This window comes from Pteropus alecto, unplaced genomic scaffold (genome assembly GCF_000325575.1).
Source record: "Pteropus alecto unplaced genomic scaffold, ASM32557v1 scaffold8, whole genome shotgun sequence".
NCBI lineage: Eukaryota > Metazoa > Chordata > Mammalia > Chiroptera > Pteropodidae > Pteropus > Pteropus alecto.
Window position 1 is genome coordinate 1,380,011 of NW_006494609.1, and position 17,026 is coordinate 1,397,036.

At 48.5% G+C, this 17,026-nt stretch overlaps 1 protein-coding gene across 5 annotated transcripts in view; it reads left to right on the top strand.

Annotated features, from left to right (window-relative positions):
• Positions 1–17,026, top strand: part of RGS6 (regulator of G protein signaling 6) — a 444,196-nt gene that overhangs the window by 416,096 nt on the left and 11,074 nt on the right. For 3 of the 5 annotated variants that reach the window (XM_015599615.2, XM_025042155.1, XM_025042156.1), the window contains 3 exons: positions 2,958–3,047; positions 6,806–6,859; positions 6,996–7,219. In XM_015599615.2, coding sequence (XP_015455101.1) covers positions 2,958–3,047; positions 6,806–6,859; positions 6,996–7,016 — 165 coding nt within the window. In that variant the 3' untranslated portion in view covers positions 7,017–7,219. Of the gene's footprint in view, positions 1–2,957; positions 3,048–6,805; positions 6,860–6,995; positions 7,220–17,026 lie in introns of those variants that run through there. The other 2 variants (XR_001518095.1, XM_006925417.2) reach the window with 2 other exon arrangements.

Here is a 17,026-nt window from a genome sequence, read left to right on the forward strand (position 1 = left end):
TCCGATCTTGATGAAGACCCTTTCAGCTGATAGACAACCATTTCTCACCTCCGGCAGCGTAGGTCATCCCATTTACACCCATTCGCGGCACCCTCTACTTATATTTCTTTGTAGTCCTAGGCTCAGACATGCCCTTATATTTAAAAAAAGCAAGGTGCAACCCTACTCATGGGAATGGGCCCACTGCAAGGAGTCAAATGAAATTAAGTAATGGCTTGGGTCTGAGATGACTTTGACAGAAGTAGTCTATAGTCTTTGTGCACCAATCTTGCCTAATAGAATCTAAGCTTTACGAGAACAGGGACCCCTTCTGCCTTTTCAGGCTGTCGTCTCAATGCCCGACATGGTGCCTGGCACCTACTAGATGCTCAACAAATAACTGCTGAATATATTTGTGATTAAATATTTAGGCACATATTTTACCCTGCTCTTTTTTAACTGATAAGTTCTTTCTTTTAATGGATGAGGCTTTTCCTGCCCACAGTGAGGCTGGAGGAATTAGCTGGATCAGGGGTGAAATTTGTTGCCAGGGCCAGAAGAGCTGGGCTGGGAGAGGCTTCCTTGTTCCTCTTGGGATGACAGAGGATATTTTGTGAGACAGATCGGGGATTTAGATCCCTCTAAGTAGTCAGAACAAGAAGAAGGTACCTGTTGCCATGGGTTTTAGAGAGGGTCCAGGCATGAGCAGCAGGCCTCTAAAGATGACTCAGAAACCACCTGGCTCTATCAAGGAGACAGAAGTGATGCATGAGACAAGAAGGAGACAGTCGTTTTTACTCTGGGTTAACATTTGTACCTGAGACTCAAATGTTAGAACAATTTAAAGAGACAACAAATATAAAGGAAGACCTTGCCGTTCTCAGTCTGGGCCCTGAGGCCGTTAGGGATGAGCCAAGATGCTCACACATGGACTTCCTTGGTGTTGAGTGCAGTTCCCATTCTTCCACGCAGGAAGCAGGAATTGATCTGGCCATAAACTAAAACAAGTTTCAAGCCTGCATACTTGCCGAACGGACGTTAAATTCACACAAGCATTCCAGTGAACCAGGAAACAATGTAAATTCCACTAACATTTGACCCCGTGCTGGATGCAATGCATACGTAAAAGATAAAAACATATTGTTCCCTTAAAGAACTTAAACTACAGTGGGCTGGATTTTTGTCTGAAATTTGCAGAAAAACATTTAGCGAGGCATGTTCTCACTAAACGTATTAAATCAGAAAACACATTTGAACTATCAAAGTAAGCTCAAATCTAAGCCACTATTTAATTTCACTCGGATCCTTGCAGTGGGCCCATTCCCGTAAGTAGGGTTGCACCCCGCTTTTATAAACATGGGGGCATCTGAGGAAGAATCAAGCTGAAGCCCTAACAGGTCTGCTGGTGGTCCAACTGAAGTTGCACAGACAGGGATCCACATGTGCCCAAGAAGTTTCTTGCTTACTGCCTTCACTTTCTTCTGAGGTGGGTAGGGACAAGGTTTCGGCAAGTCATTGCCATGCTTCCAGCTTCCTCTGGGATGCACCAGCAGCCTGCTTAGGTGTTTCTAAATGTGCCCCCTCCCACCCTTCCTTTACCCGAGAAAGAAGTCCTTAATGACCAGTCCAGCCTCTCAGCTAAGCACCGCTCCTCACTGACCAGCACTCCATTCCCCCATCTCTGGGGCCCTTGTCCAGCTTCATGGGATGAACAATGAGTGCACATCGGGGAAGATGCTTCCTTACCAGGCCAGCCTCTGCGTAACAACCCCACCCTCTCTCCTCACAAATCCTCTCTTGGGACAGCCAGGCTTTCCTGGGCCGCTGAGCTACGTTTCATTACAACTGATAAATAATCCTTTTTCAATTGACAATTTCCCTCTTTTGATGAACCCTGCCTTCCCTGCCCTCAGTAAGGACAGATTTGTTAGGAAGAGACCAGTAGGCTCTAGGAATTAGCTGGAAGTCAAGAGTGAAATTTCTCGCCAAGGCCAGAATGTAAATGCCTCTCGGAGCCCAGGAGAAAAGAGGGCATCATGCCACAGCATCTGCCCTTCTGGATATAAGCCTCAGGCCTGGTCTGTTTGCCCATGTACCCTATGATCTGGTTCCAAGGGCACCCTTTCAGGATGAGATGGTGGCCCTGACATGTACAACTGACCCAATTGTATTATTGCCTGCGGATTTTTTTTAAATTATACTTTTTATTTTTAGATACTTCTAGATTCACATGCAATTGTAAGAAATAATACAGAGACATACCATTTACCCAGTTACCCAAATGGGTAACATCTGCAAACCATATAATAGCAATGATTTTGACATTGCTACTTCCATTTAGTTTATCAGATTTCCCAGTTTTACCTGTACTCGTGGATATGTGTATATGTTTAGTTCTGCACAACTCTAACACATGTGTAAGATGTGTCAAGATACAGAACTTTTCTGTCACCACAAGAATCCTTCCTATTGTCTTTTTAACCACATCTCCTTCCCCTCCCCCCTCTCATCTCCAACCGCTGGCAACCACTCATCTGTTGTCTATTTCTATAATTTGCCATTTCAAGAATGTTATATCAATGGAATCATACAGTACGTAGCCTTCTGGGGCTTTTTCCGCTCATCATTATTCCCTTGAGATTCATCCAAGTGGTTGGGTGCTTCAATAGTTTGTCCCTTCTTATTGCTCTGCTGTGGTTTTAACCATTAAGCAATACTGCATCCTAACGTGGCACCAGGCCCAATTACAAAGCCTTTGGAACATGATCCTTAAAGATCTCTTATTCTAAGAGAGAAAATATGTTTCGTTTGGTGTTCTTGAGTGAGACAAAAACAAAACAAAACAAACAGGTTGCAAGTTTCTCTAGCATACCTCAGTTCACTTGTTTCTTTCCTAAAACAGTGGCTGATGGGGTGGAAATTCACTTCAGCATTGGTTGACAGTTCTTTGTTGTGTCTTCCACCTCCTTCCTTCCCAGGAACACATCTACAAGCTGATGAAGAGTGACAGCTATGCCCGCTTCCTCCGATCAAATGCTTACCAGGACTTGCTGCTGGCCAAGAAGAAGGTATCTTTGAGAAGGACAGGCTTGCCTTTCTTAGCACTGTTGATCCTTGCCTGCTGCTTGCTGCTGGTGTGAAATGAGAATATCATCCCTTGGGTTTTATTTACTTTCTCTTTTCCTCTTTCTCTCCTCTATCTGCTCCCATTCCAGTGGAGGACAATTAAGATTGTCACCCAAGCCCACCCCAAGGTCCATGGTGTGACATCCTGTCTCCATGTGCCCATTACCTCCATCTGCGTGTTCTGCCTACAGTGGGGAGTGTGACCAAATACTAAGGACACTGTGGCTCAGCACAGGAGTACAGGGCTGGGGGTGACACCATTGAATCCCTTAGAAAGCCAGAGAGAGCCCCTCACTGCAAAGTTCAGCCCCTTCCCCACAGACTGTCTCCCCCTGGCCAGCTCAGAGAGGAGTGTGAGGCAAGGATTGGGGTGGCCCCCTCATTGGATAAAATATGTTATAGGTTTCAAGGGGGCCATCTGGCACCTGAAGTCACTCCTGGGGTTGTCCACCCCTTGACATTGCCCCATCCTCACCTTAACCCAGCCCACAGGGTTTGTGTTTTCTTTTAACCAGGAAAGAACTGCATTCAAGCTTCTTCTTCCTCCTCCACTTAGAATTAAGTCATGGCTCCCTGCAGCCCTTGGTGTCTGGGTTTCGGAATCCAGGGACCCTCAGAATGCAGGCGGTGAAGGTTGACTGAGCAGGGATGAACTCACCTGGGTTACTGGGAGGAGGGAAGGAAAAGCCAGAGGGGCATGGGATCTGAGAAAGAGGAGGCAGGAGAGATGGCTCATGATTCCAGTATGCCTGCGAACCCTCTGCACTTTTCAGCTCTGATCTGAGGCCCACCTGTGTTGAAGTGTGTTACTCCTTGCACCAAATTCCATGACTTCCGTGCCATGCCATTTAGGGACATGTACATCTGCATCCTTTCTTCTCCCCTCTTAGCCTTCCAACCCCAGGCCCTATCATGTGGTTCTCCATCCACAGGCTCTCTGTCGGGCTTCCTCTCTCAGTCACGCGGCCCTTCACTCTGTGTACTGTCCATCGCACGTGCCAGGATCCTGTCTGCGTATCTGGTTGGCACCACATAACTCCAGAGCCTAGAAGAGTGTTTCTATCCTGCTCTCCTGCCCTGAAGTAGCCCCGAGGACATCCCTGATAGTCTGAGAAAGAGCAAAGGACTTCTGGAGTGCCCAGATTGTCAGAAACCCAGCTTTCTTGGTTGCCTGCACCCCTTCTGTCAGGGGTGTAGTCGTGACCTACTATGATAGAAATTGTGATACGTGGCCAGCTCCCTTGCAGGAGGCTGTAGTCGGGGGGCTCTGAGGGAGGGGCTGTTATCCCCGCAAGTGTCTCTGATGCCTACTTTTTCAAGAAAGGTTATGGAGACTTTGGGTATCTTCAGCTCAGATCTCATGGGAGAAGGTCAAAGTAAGTGTCTTATTTCTTGTGGCTCAAGATCCTGAACTGGTCACAATGTGGGGAAATTTTAGTCTCTGTCTGAGCAATCTGGACCTGTCTACACACCCAGAAGAAGCCAGAGGCCATCAGTTTCCTTGTGAGTTTGAGCACAAAGAGAAAATGCACCCCATCTCAGAGAGGGGAGCTGACATTCCTGCGCCTGCAGGTCCTCTCATAAGAGGAAGACTTCTCAGAGGAGGTCACTTGAGTGAGGAAGAACCCAAGGCCTTCCTGTGAAATGTTGCAAATGATATTCATTAGAATTATCCACCAGCCCCCAAATTAAGGGTTATTCTTATGGCAGCAAACCCTTGCAAATGCCAACACCCTTTTAATACTCAGGGATTGTTTCCAAAAAAAAAAAAAAAAAAAAGTGACAAAACCTACTCTTTCTTCCATTTCTCCCTGAGAGTCTCCAGGTGTGGACTGGATTTGTAACCCAGCACTTTCAGGTAGGCCTAGCATATCTTCTGATTTCAGGGATGGGTTTACCATGTGATATAAATGTCCAAGTCATAAAAGGTATGTGAAAGTCACAACCTTCTGCTAAGAGAGGGGACATGAATGAGACTGGCTTTTCTGCTGAGAAGGGCCCCCAATGGGGTCTGGAGACATAGCTTTCTGATCCTTCATCCTTGATTCACCTTCTATCCTAATGTTTTCTAAGATAAGGTTGGTTGCTTCGATGTACCAGGCTCTCAAGGGGCAAGTGAGCTGGGTTTTGATGGCTCCTCCAGGACAATTAAGTACCAGTGACAGTGATTTTCCAAGGCAGCTCCAAGAGACTGTGCAAGGCAGAGGGACCCAAATGAGTCGGGCCGGTGGCTACCTGCTGTAAGCAGCTACTCAGCAGCCAGCGTAAAGAATGATAAGCACAGCATGCTAGCTGCAGGGCCTGGGACTGGCCTGACTTGAGCCAAATGTCTGCCACCAGGGCTGCCCACTTTGTGGAAGTCGAGTTCTGCTGTCCCCAGAGTGAGGGCTTGGCGTGATACTCAAGGCCAAGCATGGATCCTTCAGTCCCTTGTGCAAGAAGAAAGACCAGCCTGGCTCTGCAGTGCTGCGTCTTTTATGTTGTGTTTTCCTTCTGCAATGTCCTGTCTTCTGGCGGCCAGCTGAGGGCATGGGGCATGACTGCCAAGGGAGCCCTCTAACCTGTCCCCATAGACAGATGGCCACCTGTTGCCCACTCCTTCTGCTTCCAGAACATTCTCAGACCCACAGAAACCTGGCTGCTTCTTCAGCTCCCTAATTTCCATTATTTGCTCTGTGTGTGTGTGTGTGTGTGTGTGTGTGCGCGCGCGCGCGCGCGCCCCCACATGAGTGTGTGTTCTCTCCAAATTTCCCAGACTTGTGCTCAGGGCCCCGGAACAAGGCTCTAGGATAAACTGGCAGGTGGGTATTTGGGGTGTAATTCTCTCCTCAGACCCCTTGAACAAGCAGAAAACCAACAGGTGCACACCATATTCTCCTCCGGTGGTGGGGAGCAGTCAGTCCCAGGAAGTGTTCAGGGGCTTTGCCCGCTTTTGCCCCTGTCGAGGACTCCTCAGCTAAGAGCTCCCCAGAAAGCTTCCTTGGAAGGGGTCACCCGCCTGGGTACTAAGAGAACATTTTCTTTCCAGAGCACTCCTTCCAAAGCCTGAGACTCTTTGCAAAGGACATGGGTAGGCCCTCCCTACTCTAAGGATACAGAATGAGAACCAGTAAGGGTCCATAAGTGAATCATTGAAGTTAGCAAACTTTCTAGCTGCTTCTGGGCAGGAAAATCTCAGCAGTCCCAACCTGGACCCACAGCCACTTTCTGATGTCCCATCAGCATCCCCCACATACCCTGCGGGTCCTCGGAGCTAGTCTGTTCTGGGTCCCCACTTGGGGCACCCAGATGGCTGCCCGTGGCCTCGGAGACTCAACCACCAGAAGCTATTGCATGTGGGCAGGGCCAGTAGAAAGCAATGAGCAGGCAATTCAAACTGTTGACTGTGGGCTGTGCAGAGCAGCAGTGGCTGCTACTCTGAGCCCTGAAGCACAATTAATGGCCCCTGGAGAAGCCCACACCCCTCTCTGCTCACTGCTCCAAGGAGGCCGCACCATTTCCTGTGGGCTTCTGTTTTCTGACTCTCCCACTGACTCTCGCATACAGCGCTGGCTGCTTCTCTTTTCCCGTTTTTTTTCGCCCTGTTTTGCTTTTGTTTTTGTTCATTAGCTGCCGCTGTGCTGTTTGGAAACCACATGTAAGCTGAAGATTTTTTTTTTCTGTATTTTTCTCCCTACCTTTTTTTTTTTTGTTCCTAAAGCCAGAAAGTGAGCAAGGTCGTAGAACTTCCTTAGAAAAGTTCACTCGCAGTGTGGTAAGTTCAGCTGGTTTTCTTCCCTCATGTTTCTTTTGTTTTTCTTTTCTTGGTTCTTTTTTGTTGTTGTCATTTCCTTTGGGGTGGGAGGGAGTCCAGTGCTTTCCCCCTCAACACACCCCTTTTCTTTTGCAAGTGTCTGCAGCTTCACTTCTAGGGATGGATTTGCAAAAGACCAAGCGGCTCCCTCTGCAGAAGGTGCACACATGACTGCCCAGCCTCGGGCCTCGCATTTGACCTTCAGCTCAGGGCTCTGAAGAGGAAGGACCCCACCGCCCTCTGGGCTGTGCAGTTTGTGCATCTTCTGTAGCAGCCCAGGGAGAAGGCCGTCGAAATGTACCATGAAATAAATTGGCTCAGAACCGTAGCTCATCTTAACAAAATTCCAAATTTCCTTCCGTGAACTCTGGCCGTCATGCGGGAGTGGGTCGCGAGCTGATGCTGCTGTGTAGGCGGCTTTTGCGTGCGCAGGAGGTGGCCGAGCTGCATGGGTTCTGGCGATGTGGTCTAGCTGGTGTGTGTTAGTGGCCTCTGCATGAGTTCATCCTTTACAGCCCCCTGCCAGCCTCATTTGCATAGTGTGACAGGGAGAGGACGGTAGTAGCCATGGGGCGGAGGGAGAAGCAAGTCCCTGCACTGTCCCTGTGCTCCCAGGGTCAAGGCCTGGACAAGCTCCCCGGGCCTTGATTCTCTTAGTTAGAGTAAAGAGGGGCTACATGTTGACTGTCTTTGTAGGGAAGTGGCTTTACCCCTGCACACCCAGCTTAGATGGCGTAGAGACCAGAAGGGTGGTACATAGGAGACCCTGTGTAACAGGTGAGAGCACTGATCACATAGGTATTTTTCGTGGTGCACGGTAGAGCCCCTCTACCGTGGTCTGTAGAACAGCACAGACCCGTCTCTGCTTGCCATGCCATTCTCTACAAGATTTGAACATCAGGCTTGATGCACAGGAAGTACTCAATCCCATTCATTCACTTGTCAAAAACAAACCTGCTGAGTTCCTGGGGCTCGGCCTGCACTGTTACCATGAAACCAAAGGGAACCGACATGGCAGCTGAGAAGCAGGGATCCTACCAATAGAACTGGCCACATTTCTCTTCCCAAAGGGTGGAAACCCAATGATGTCGACTTGCCTTTTCTCCCTCTCTGTTGAAGTCCTTGTAAAACCAGACTACTGAGTGAGTAGTATCTTTATTTCATTCCTTTAATAGAAAATCTAAGAATTGAAAGCAACCTAGTTGTTTACCTGTCATAGCTAGATGCATTTTAACTGAATTTAAACATAATTTTGAATTAGCTAGATGTAAACATCAAAGTAGCTCTACTAGGCAGCAGTTAAAATATGGGCGTTCATCTCTTCTCTTCTTTGGTCTTCTGTCTCTATGGTCTTTCCTCACAAGAAGTCAGAACTTTCAGAAGGCCTGCTGGTCTCCTATCTGTCTTCATGCTAGTTTGCCACGGCCATGTGGCTTTACACACCAAGCAATTGCCACAGAATGTCAAAGGCAAGGCCTATGGGAGTTCCTCCACCCCCGAGGGCCTGACGGAGGGTTGTGGGAACCCATTCCTCTCTGTCTCTTTCGAGGCCTGCATACAGTGGGTGGAGGATGCTTAGGGATTTCGTTGACAAGCCCAGAGTGTGCTTAGATGGCGTAGAGACCAGAGCGGTGGTACATAGGAGACCCTGTGGTAACAGGTGAGACAACTTGAACTATTGGTGCAAATTAGGAACGCAGGACCCCCACCGCCCCATAGAGGCCCTTCAGGTGACCATGTGGGCCGAGAGCGTGAGAGAGGTATTCAGATGAGATGTCCGAACATGTCCAGGCTGCTGTTCATGAGAAGTGGGTATCAGGAAAGGCAAGAATAATCTTGATAAGGCTCTGTGAAGAGCATTTATTGATGTCCCTTCATCCCAGAGTGGTGTTGGTTCAGTGGATCTCCAAGGTCTATTAACAAAGTGTTTGGAATGAAAAAGCACCAGACACTTTACCAGCGTCAGAAGTGTACACGTGGGAGAATGTACAGAGATGTTTTCAGGGCCAGCTGAAGGAGAAGAATCTCCCATGCTCCTGAGATTTTTAGCACCTATGAGATAAAAGGCCCAAAACTTCAAAAGTAAAAAATAAAAATTCCTAAATTCCTTGCTATTCTTATACAAAGACTCTAGTGGGTGGTGAATTCTGACCTTTTAGTTCCAGTGGCAGAAATGAAGATGGATTCGCACTGATCCCTCCATACTCCTGTGCTCTTGAGATCACACCACATCCCCACAGGACGTGGTTGAGTTTGAGGGGATGGCCCATGGCTGTAGAACAGTGGCGACGCTCAGTGTATTTGAGGCTGGAACCCAAGAACTTGGTTTCGACAGCCCAGGGTTCCAATCAAACAGAGTTAACCAACTAACCAATACACCTTGCAATCTGGTAGCCATTTTTCAGATATAATATACCTGAAGTGTTTGATTTGTATAAAAGAAGGTCTACATGACTATTTCATTGGCTACATACTATGAAATATAAAACTGGATGAAAGCCTAGTTCAGGAGTATTTTCACGGTGCTGGGAAGTATGTGTAAAAAAAAAAAAAAATCCATGTCATGGAGCTAATAATGGAAAAATGAGGGGGTGAAGTTAGACAGCTCATGGATCAAGGATGTAAGGTTGACTGCCATGTAGGATTAATTATTGGCAAGAAATGTTGGTTGGTTACCTCAGTCAGCTAGCTTCTTATCAAGACTGAATCTGAATCCAGAATTTGTCCCATGCCTATGTCCTTTCTTTTCTTGGTAAAGGAGGAACATTTGGAGAAAGCACATTGTTCTTTCCAGGTCTCAGGTGTATCACGACATGGAAGGATTCTCTGTTGAAGTTGACAGATGCTCCCTTTTACATGAGATCCTGAGGAGTAGCTTAATGCAGTTCATGGAGGCTGCTGGGGCCATGCTTATTTGGGTACAGAAGGGGCCTTGCAACCCCCAGCAGAGGGAGCGCTGCGTGAGCTTCTCCTTCCAATGGAAGCTTCATTCTGAGTCACTCAGAGCTTGAATATACAAAGCAGATGTCTGGAGGTGTGCTGTGCCGAGCATTGCGTAGTTTGGTGGACTGTGTAAAACCCTGCCTGTTTGACAGAGAAGGCCTGGGTTCAGAACCAAACATAACTGAAAGTCTGCAGCATGGCACGACTAGCCCATTTTGTACCCTTTTTCAAAACCAGAAATAGGATTCCCTCTGATGGGCCCACCTCTATAGATGCCCACCTGGCCAAGCAAAGCACAGGCTGGATTTCAGCTCCTACTTGACCCTCGGCTTCCCTTGTGTGGTGAATGACTCTCACCACTGTACACGGTGGCCCTGGACCCAAGGAGCCCCGGTCTCAGGAAGAGCTGTAACATGTAGCAGCTCCCCCTTCTCAAGGGGAGCCCCAGACATGGCCTCAGCTCAAATGAGTAGAGCCTGTCCGCTGGGAAGCTTTCTTTCAGGGTGGCCGTAAAACATGAAAGCCACAATAGGAAACATCTGGTACGTCATCGTGGGTTGCCTTTGCATCACCTGCCATCTCTTCAGGTTCTTTGGTGGGAAGTCCCAGGCATTACTGACTGGGGGAGGGGGAGGGTTCTCAAACTAAAGACAGCTTCCTACCGCTCAGTGCTGGCCAGCCTGCCATTGCCCGCTGTCATCCTGGTTTTGTGGTTGACAGATGAGGGTAAGAGGGTAGCCAGAGCTACAAGGCTCTCTCCCCCACTGTTGTCTCTTAGGTGAGCTCATTCCTTCATGGTCTACCACAAAGTGGGAAGGGCCTCACTAAGAGCTGACTCTGACATTGAGGACCAGGGGGTCGCCTCAGAGGAGAGTGAAAAGCAAAGGGCCTTTAGCCAGGTCTCAATAGCAGCAATTAGATTGTCTCTTTTAGGGTGGTAGCCAAAGTCATCCAGTGAGAACTCTAACCCACGAAGGAAAAGCTACAGAAAGTCCCCTGCTCCTTGTCTACAGTTCCACAGAGTGATGGCACTTACATTAGAGGAAGCGGCAGCCCCAAGTGATGCTGACATGAGCCTCCCTGGACACCTTTGCCTGGCATCTCAGTTGACGCCTCAGCTGCCCTCTTGGGAGCCTCTTCAGCTCCAAAAATGGAAAGCGGGGGCTGCTTTGCCTGAGCAAGCACAGGAGGCCACAGAGGAGAGCAGAGATGAGAACCAGGGCCTGGTGTGCTCATCCTCCTCCAGGAGGACATCGCAGTTGAGCTTTATCAAGGTGCTCCTTGAAATTGAAACAACTGGGGCCAGGGGCTGAAGGAGCTTTGGCTTGTGCCGAGTGGCATCTCTGCGACAGGCGTGCCTGCCAAGGAATGCAGCAGGAAAGTCAGATGGAGATCAGGAAGCTCTGAAAGCCAGCTGTCACCCTCCCCCTCCTTCTTCCCCACCCTTCCTCCCTCTCCGTTTCCTCCCTCCCAGCTGAAAGCTAATGAGAGCTAAAAAGTAGGCAGTTCATCCCCTCCCTGCCCCCTTTCAGGCAGCTCTGCTGGAAGAAACGCCCTGCTCCAGGCCCAGGTGCTGAAACGGAAGCGGAAGCAAATGGCAGAGGCTCCTGGCAGGCAAGGCAGGCGGCAGATAACCAGGGTGTTCAGCCAAATCGGCATTAGCAGCTCCTTCCCGGAGGACCTTGCTTTCCCCTCCTGCTCAGCCATGCACTCTGGTGGAGTGAGTTCTCAAAATCTGGACCCAGCAGAGCCCCCAGAGGGCTTTGATTTCAGTTGAAAAAAATATATATATGCTTTTGGGCCTCCAGCAAGGGACAATTGACTAAAAGTCTTTATGCGAGTTTGATTGCAAACAGTCCTTAGGCCCCTTTGGGACCACTAGGTCACAGACCAGACTGCCAGCCTCTCCCTTCTCAGAGCCCTGAGATCCAGCGGTAGTGAAACCCTGGCCTGCCTACAGATGGAGGTTGACTTCCACAGCAGTATTTAGGAGGGAAAGCATGAAACTCCGCCTCTTGGGGTCAGCGATGACTTCTTCTAGGACTCTGTGAAACTCCACAGCAGCCTGAGCTTACTAGCTGTGTAGCCCTAGGCAAATCACTAGCCCTCTCTGAGTGCTGGGCTTCTCCTTTGTACAACGGCTTGGACTGGATCATCTCTATGGACTTTTCCAGCTGGTAGTGTCTACAGGTTTGTGCTCCTCTCCATCCTGAGATTTTTGAGCTGTGCTAATCATCCCTCAGAATGAGAGAGGAGCTGCCTTCCTGCCCAGGAAGTGGCTGCCAGCCTTTGAGGCCAGGAAAAAATCCATGGATGGAATTGAGTTGGGTGTGTATTTAAAATCTTTTGACAAAGATTTGAGGATAAAGCACCAGAACTAAGAGTGTCACAGGCTATCTAAGCCGCAGTCTCCCTCCCTCCATTGCTCAGGGCTCCCTCACTCACTGTGACTCCTTTAGGGCAACTGTGCCAGTTCTGCAGTCCCCGCCCTCTGGGATGGATGCCCAGCCTAGTGTGCGTCGGGAGGTGGGGGGAGAGGTCCACTGGGCAGAAGAGTGGATTCCAGAGTGGGTGCTGCTGCATCACGGTGCATCGTGGGGCATAGGAAGGAATGAATGTGAGCATTTGGGGACCTCAGCATCATGCTGCTGCTCACCCACCACCATGCATTCTGGTTCCCTGAAGAACTCCGGGCCAGCTTGCCACTGTTCCCTCTTAGAGCTGGGCAGAAAGAGGTTAGCGTGTCCTGGTTACAGTCCATGGTAGGTTAAGTCTCCTCTGGTCTCTAGCCTTCTCTCTCCATCTTGGCTCCAAGTGAAGTTTGAAAAGGCATATTTAATATTATAATTTTGTAGCTGAACAATGAAAATGATTATTTTTTAAAAGCAAACTATAGAGTGTAAGACAACCAAATCAGCTTGGCCGGTGAGATACAGAGAAGACAGCGTGATTCTCTATGGCAGGCGGATGGGGGTCTTTCCAAGACTCTGGAGACGGGTGAGATTTTCATTTCTCTAAAGGGTCAGAGGTCGTCGTTTTTGAGAAACTCAGCCCTAGACCCTGTGACCTTTTTGGAAGGAGGACTGACCTTCCCCAGCTGTTGCAGCTGATGGTTCAACTTGTCAACCAAAAGCAGCCCAAAACACCCTCCCCAGGGAGTGCCACTCAGAGGAAACTCACAGCGGTGACTCAGGCCCCAACATGCAGAGACACATGGGTCAAGCAAGGCTCTACAGAGTTGCTCCCTGCCCCCTCTCGCCCGCCCGCCCTCCCTCTCCCCACACCTGGCACTCCCTCCCTCCCGAACCAGGCCCACCCTCTCCCCACACCCAGGCCCTCCCCTGCCTTCCTGAGACCCCAGTGTGCTGAGCAGTCAAGTGAAAATCAAAGTCCTCTGAGGCAGAAAGGCACAGCTGTGTGTTTACAGCCACTGATTCGGATCCAAATCGTATCCCCTGCCAGTCTCCGCAAGGCAGGCTGGGGGCAAACTGTGTGTGTGTGCCAGGCGGGAATCTATTTTGGGAGGTGACCTGTAGCCCTTTGCCGTAACAGAACCTTCCTCCCACCCTCCACTCAGAAAAGACGTCCTTCTAGAAGGAGCTCTCACTTTAGAAGTGGCTGATTGAGTTGTGGGATTTCAGCCTGTTCCTTGTCACTTGTCCAGTCAGCATGCTGGTGCTTATCCCCAGGCAGCCACACAGCACAGCCGTGGGCTCCCATCTGTCCAGTGAGGAGGCAGAGAGTGAAGGTGACTGCGGGGCCTTTAGCAGGACGGACAATGGGAAGTACAGACCGTTCTGGGGACAGGATGCGCACTGTTGCACAGGACGGAATCCACCTCAGTCCTGCCAGGGGCGCGGGGGCACCACCCAAGGGACGAGAAAGAGAGAAACCTCCAGGCGTTCGTCAAGCTTTGGAACAGCAGGAACCTAGGAAGGGGACAAGGCTGTCAAAGTCAAGGTCAGGGAGAAGAGACTCAACTCTGCCTGTGGAGAGCTAGAGTCAGAGAGCTCAAGGTCTAAGGACTTCGAAGGCTGAGGAGTAAGACTTCCATGGCATTCCCCTCAAAGTCATCTCCTGGTGAAAATAACTCGAAGTCTCCTCTTTTTTTTTTTTTTTTTTTTTTTTTTTTTTTTTTGACCAAAGGTGTGTCTCTCGTTGAAGGAGCAGCAAATGAGTCTCCTCAGTTGAAACTGAGTTTGAGAAGCATGGCATCCTGGAAGGAGGGCGGGATACAAATCCGTACACAGGAACAATCTGTAAGACGTTGCTATGAAGCAGAATGCTAAATGGGACACTGCAGGGAGCTGAGAATTGCTCAGAGCAGAGGGATTTTCAGTTTAGTGATGTTACCTGAAGGCCAATGAGCGAAAGACCCTGGGGTATTTGTTTGATGGCTCCTTGATGAACGGGACGGTGGATAAGCCTGGGAATGTCTAGCCACCCCAGCAGTGGCAGGGTCCAAATGGCAGTGGTTCTTTCACACTGCCTGGTCACCGTCAAATCATTTTGGCCCGAGCAATGGCACCAGCCCCCCAAACAAGAAGGGGCCTCATTGGTATAATATTTGGCAGGAACTTTCTACCCGCTCCTTATCAGCCTGGCTTATTGCATATGGATGACCGTTATAACTATATCCCCTGCTCCAGAGAATATTTATTTGTGACCTGAGATTAGTGCAATGACCTTGAAAATAATGTCTATTTCTGCCCCTCTCCCCTTCATCTTTAGTCCTTCTGTTTATCCCTAATTAGGTAAAGCAAGTATATTCACAGTATCTTAATGACAGGTAAGAGGTTAAATTCATAGATCTATGTCAATGGGAAAGGCAATTTCTGGTTGTGGCCACAAGGCTCCAGCTACTGCCCTGTCCTATCCAACATCATTTTTGATAACTTGGATAAAGAGACAAATATACCTATCATACTCAAAGATCCAAACCTGGAAGGTGTTGCTCATTTGGTAGATAATGAAATTATATTTGAAAAGTACCTCCTTTAGGGGGAAAGATGTGTCAAAAACAACTAGATAAAATTTAACCAGACAAAATTTATGTTTGAAAAAATTCAGTCTAACTACTAAAAGATGGCATTCGAATCCTTCACTGTAATTCAAGTCAAAAAAAAATCCGGAGTTGTAATTGACTGCAAGCTTAATATAAGCAAAGGCAGGATGCAATCACTTGTTTTAAAAAAGCAACTTTAGGCAGCAATGAAAAAAGTGGCAAGGTCAGAAGACAGAAAAGTGTTCTACTGTTTTCTGTGTTGTTCTAGACTGTGCTGAGTCTTGGTCCTAAGCCTCCCATTTTACTAGGAACTTTAACAACCTAGAGAAAATTCAGAAGGAATAACTGGGGAATCATGAAGCCATCTCAGCTGAGACTGAAGTAGACAAAGATGTTTAGCCTCTAAGGAGACTCTATAACCATCATGAGATACTTGTGTTTGTCTTCCAGAGTGAGTGGACATTTCTCGATTCTTTCAGACAAAGCTAGAACAAACGGGGAGAAAATATGGGCAGGGTCACTCTACTGAAGCATATTCTAACAGGAGCAACTTCCCGAGAGTAGACTGTGTCACCTTGGGGAACAATGAGCTCCCTGAAAACCTGCTGAGTCCGAATGGCCAAGGATATTGTAGAGTAGGTTTCTGCATTGGATTCTATCATCTTTTCCAACTGAAATCGTCCGATGCATTAAAAATATTTGTTAAATGGATCCTACTGCCTTTTGTTCTGTGGTTTATAAATAAGCCATGGAAAAGAAGAACAAATCAAATGGAGGGAATTTGCTGAGACTGGCGAAGAGGCAGGTTAGACTGTGCCTTGAAGAAAAAGCCAGATGATCACACACAGTCAAAGCAAGGGAAACTGTCAAGGAGTGGAAATACTGCCCTTTGCATGTCATCCTTGCTTTTTGTTTTTGTTTTGTTTTGTTTTGTTTTCAACCGACCCTGCTGCTGCAGCTGAGCTCTGGGCAACAGGGCCCTCTCCCTGAATGACTAAAGGGAGGTCCGTGGGCAGAGAACGTAGGTGGGACGTAGGTGCCTGTTGGCACAGGAAGGCTGAGCAACTGCAGTGCAGTTGGGCTGAGCACAGCTGCGGTGGGCATGTACGTGGGGTGCCTCAGTTCTGAATCCGAGGAAGCTTGGCCTGTCATTATTCCTGTCCAGAAAAGGTGTTTCATTGAAAGCAGAAAGGATGATAAAGTCAGTTGCAGATTCCAGATGGGCAAGCTGGCACCAAAAACGTCTCAGCCTGACCAGGAGCAGAACAAGCCCTCGGAGGCCTTAGGCTAGGGAGAAACTGCCCTCCATGGGGACCCCTTCTCCTGGGCCATGCCTTGAGAACTCATCTTCAACGTAACTCTGGGTAAGGGAAGGGCTCTGGGGTCACATTCTTTCCAGCTGTCCTGAGGACCAACCCAATTGCAAATGACACTCTCTTCTCTCTCTTAAGCTTCACTATGGCTGCTTCCAACTCATAGGATTGTATAATTATGGTGATTATAGCTGATGGCTTTTTTCCTCTCCTCATCTTTTGCTTTCAAATTCTTTGAGGCCTCTCATTAAACATGGCGATCCTGGTAAAGTCAGCAAAACTTTAAAAAGCTAAAGAAAACCTGGTCAGAGTTGATTGTTACTATGTTCTTCTAAACAGTCCTTTAAAACTCTGTCAGGAACAATTGGTTTCTGCATATAAGAGGTGGAGAAGAGAGATATGGGGACCCAGGGTACACCCAGACTTTTCGACAGGATTGGAGAACCGTTTTTCACCCTGCCCCCTGGCCTTTCTCACTTGCACCAACAGCATGGTGCATCCGAACCTTCGTGCCTAATGGAAAAAGACAGACTGTCAAGCAAGCATCAAGGGCCTGGCCTTCCATCATAGCAGATTAAGTTGCGAAATGGAGATAGAGCAGCCAATGAAAAACTCAACCCGACCTTGTAATCCGCAGCCAGACCAGTGGAGAAATTCTGATGGGTTCTGTCTCTGGGATGATGCTGAAAAGTTTCATAGTTCTAAATATGTACGGGAGTCAACCATTAGCATTTGTGAGTGACCACTGTCCAGCGGTCACATGCTTGATGGAGGTTTCCTTGGTAATGACACAGATGCAGAGACTGTCATTTGCAAGCCCTCCATCACAGCTTTCCTGAATCATTTCTAGATCTGTGGAACATTATG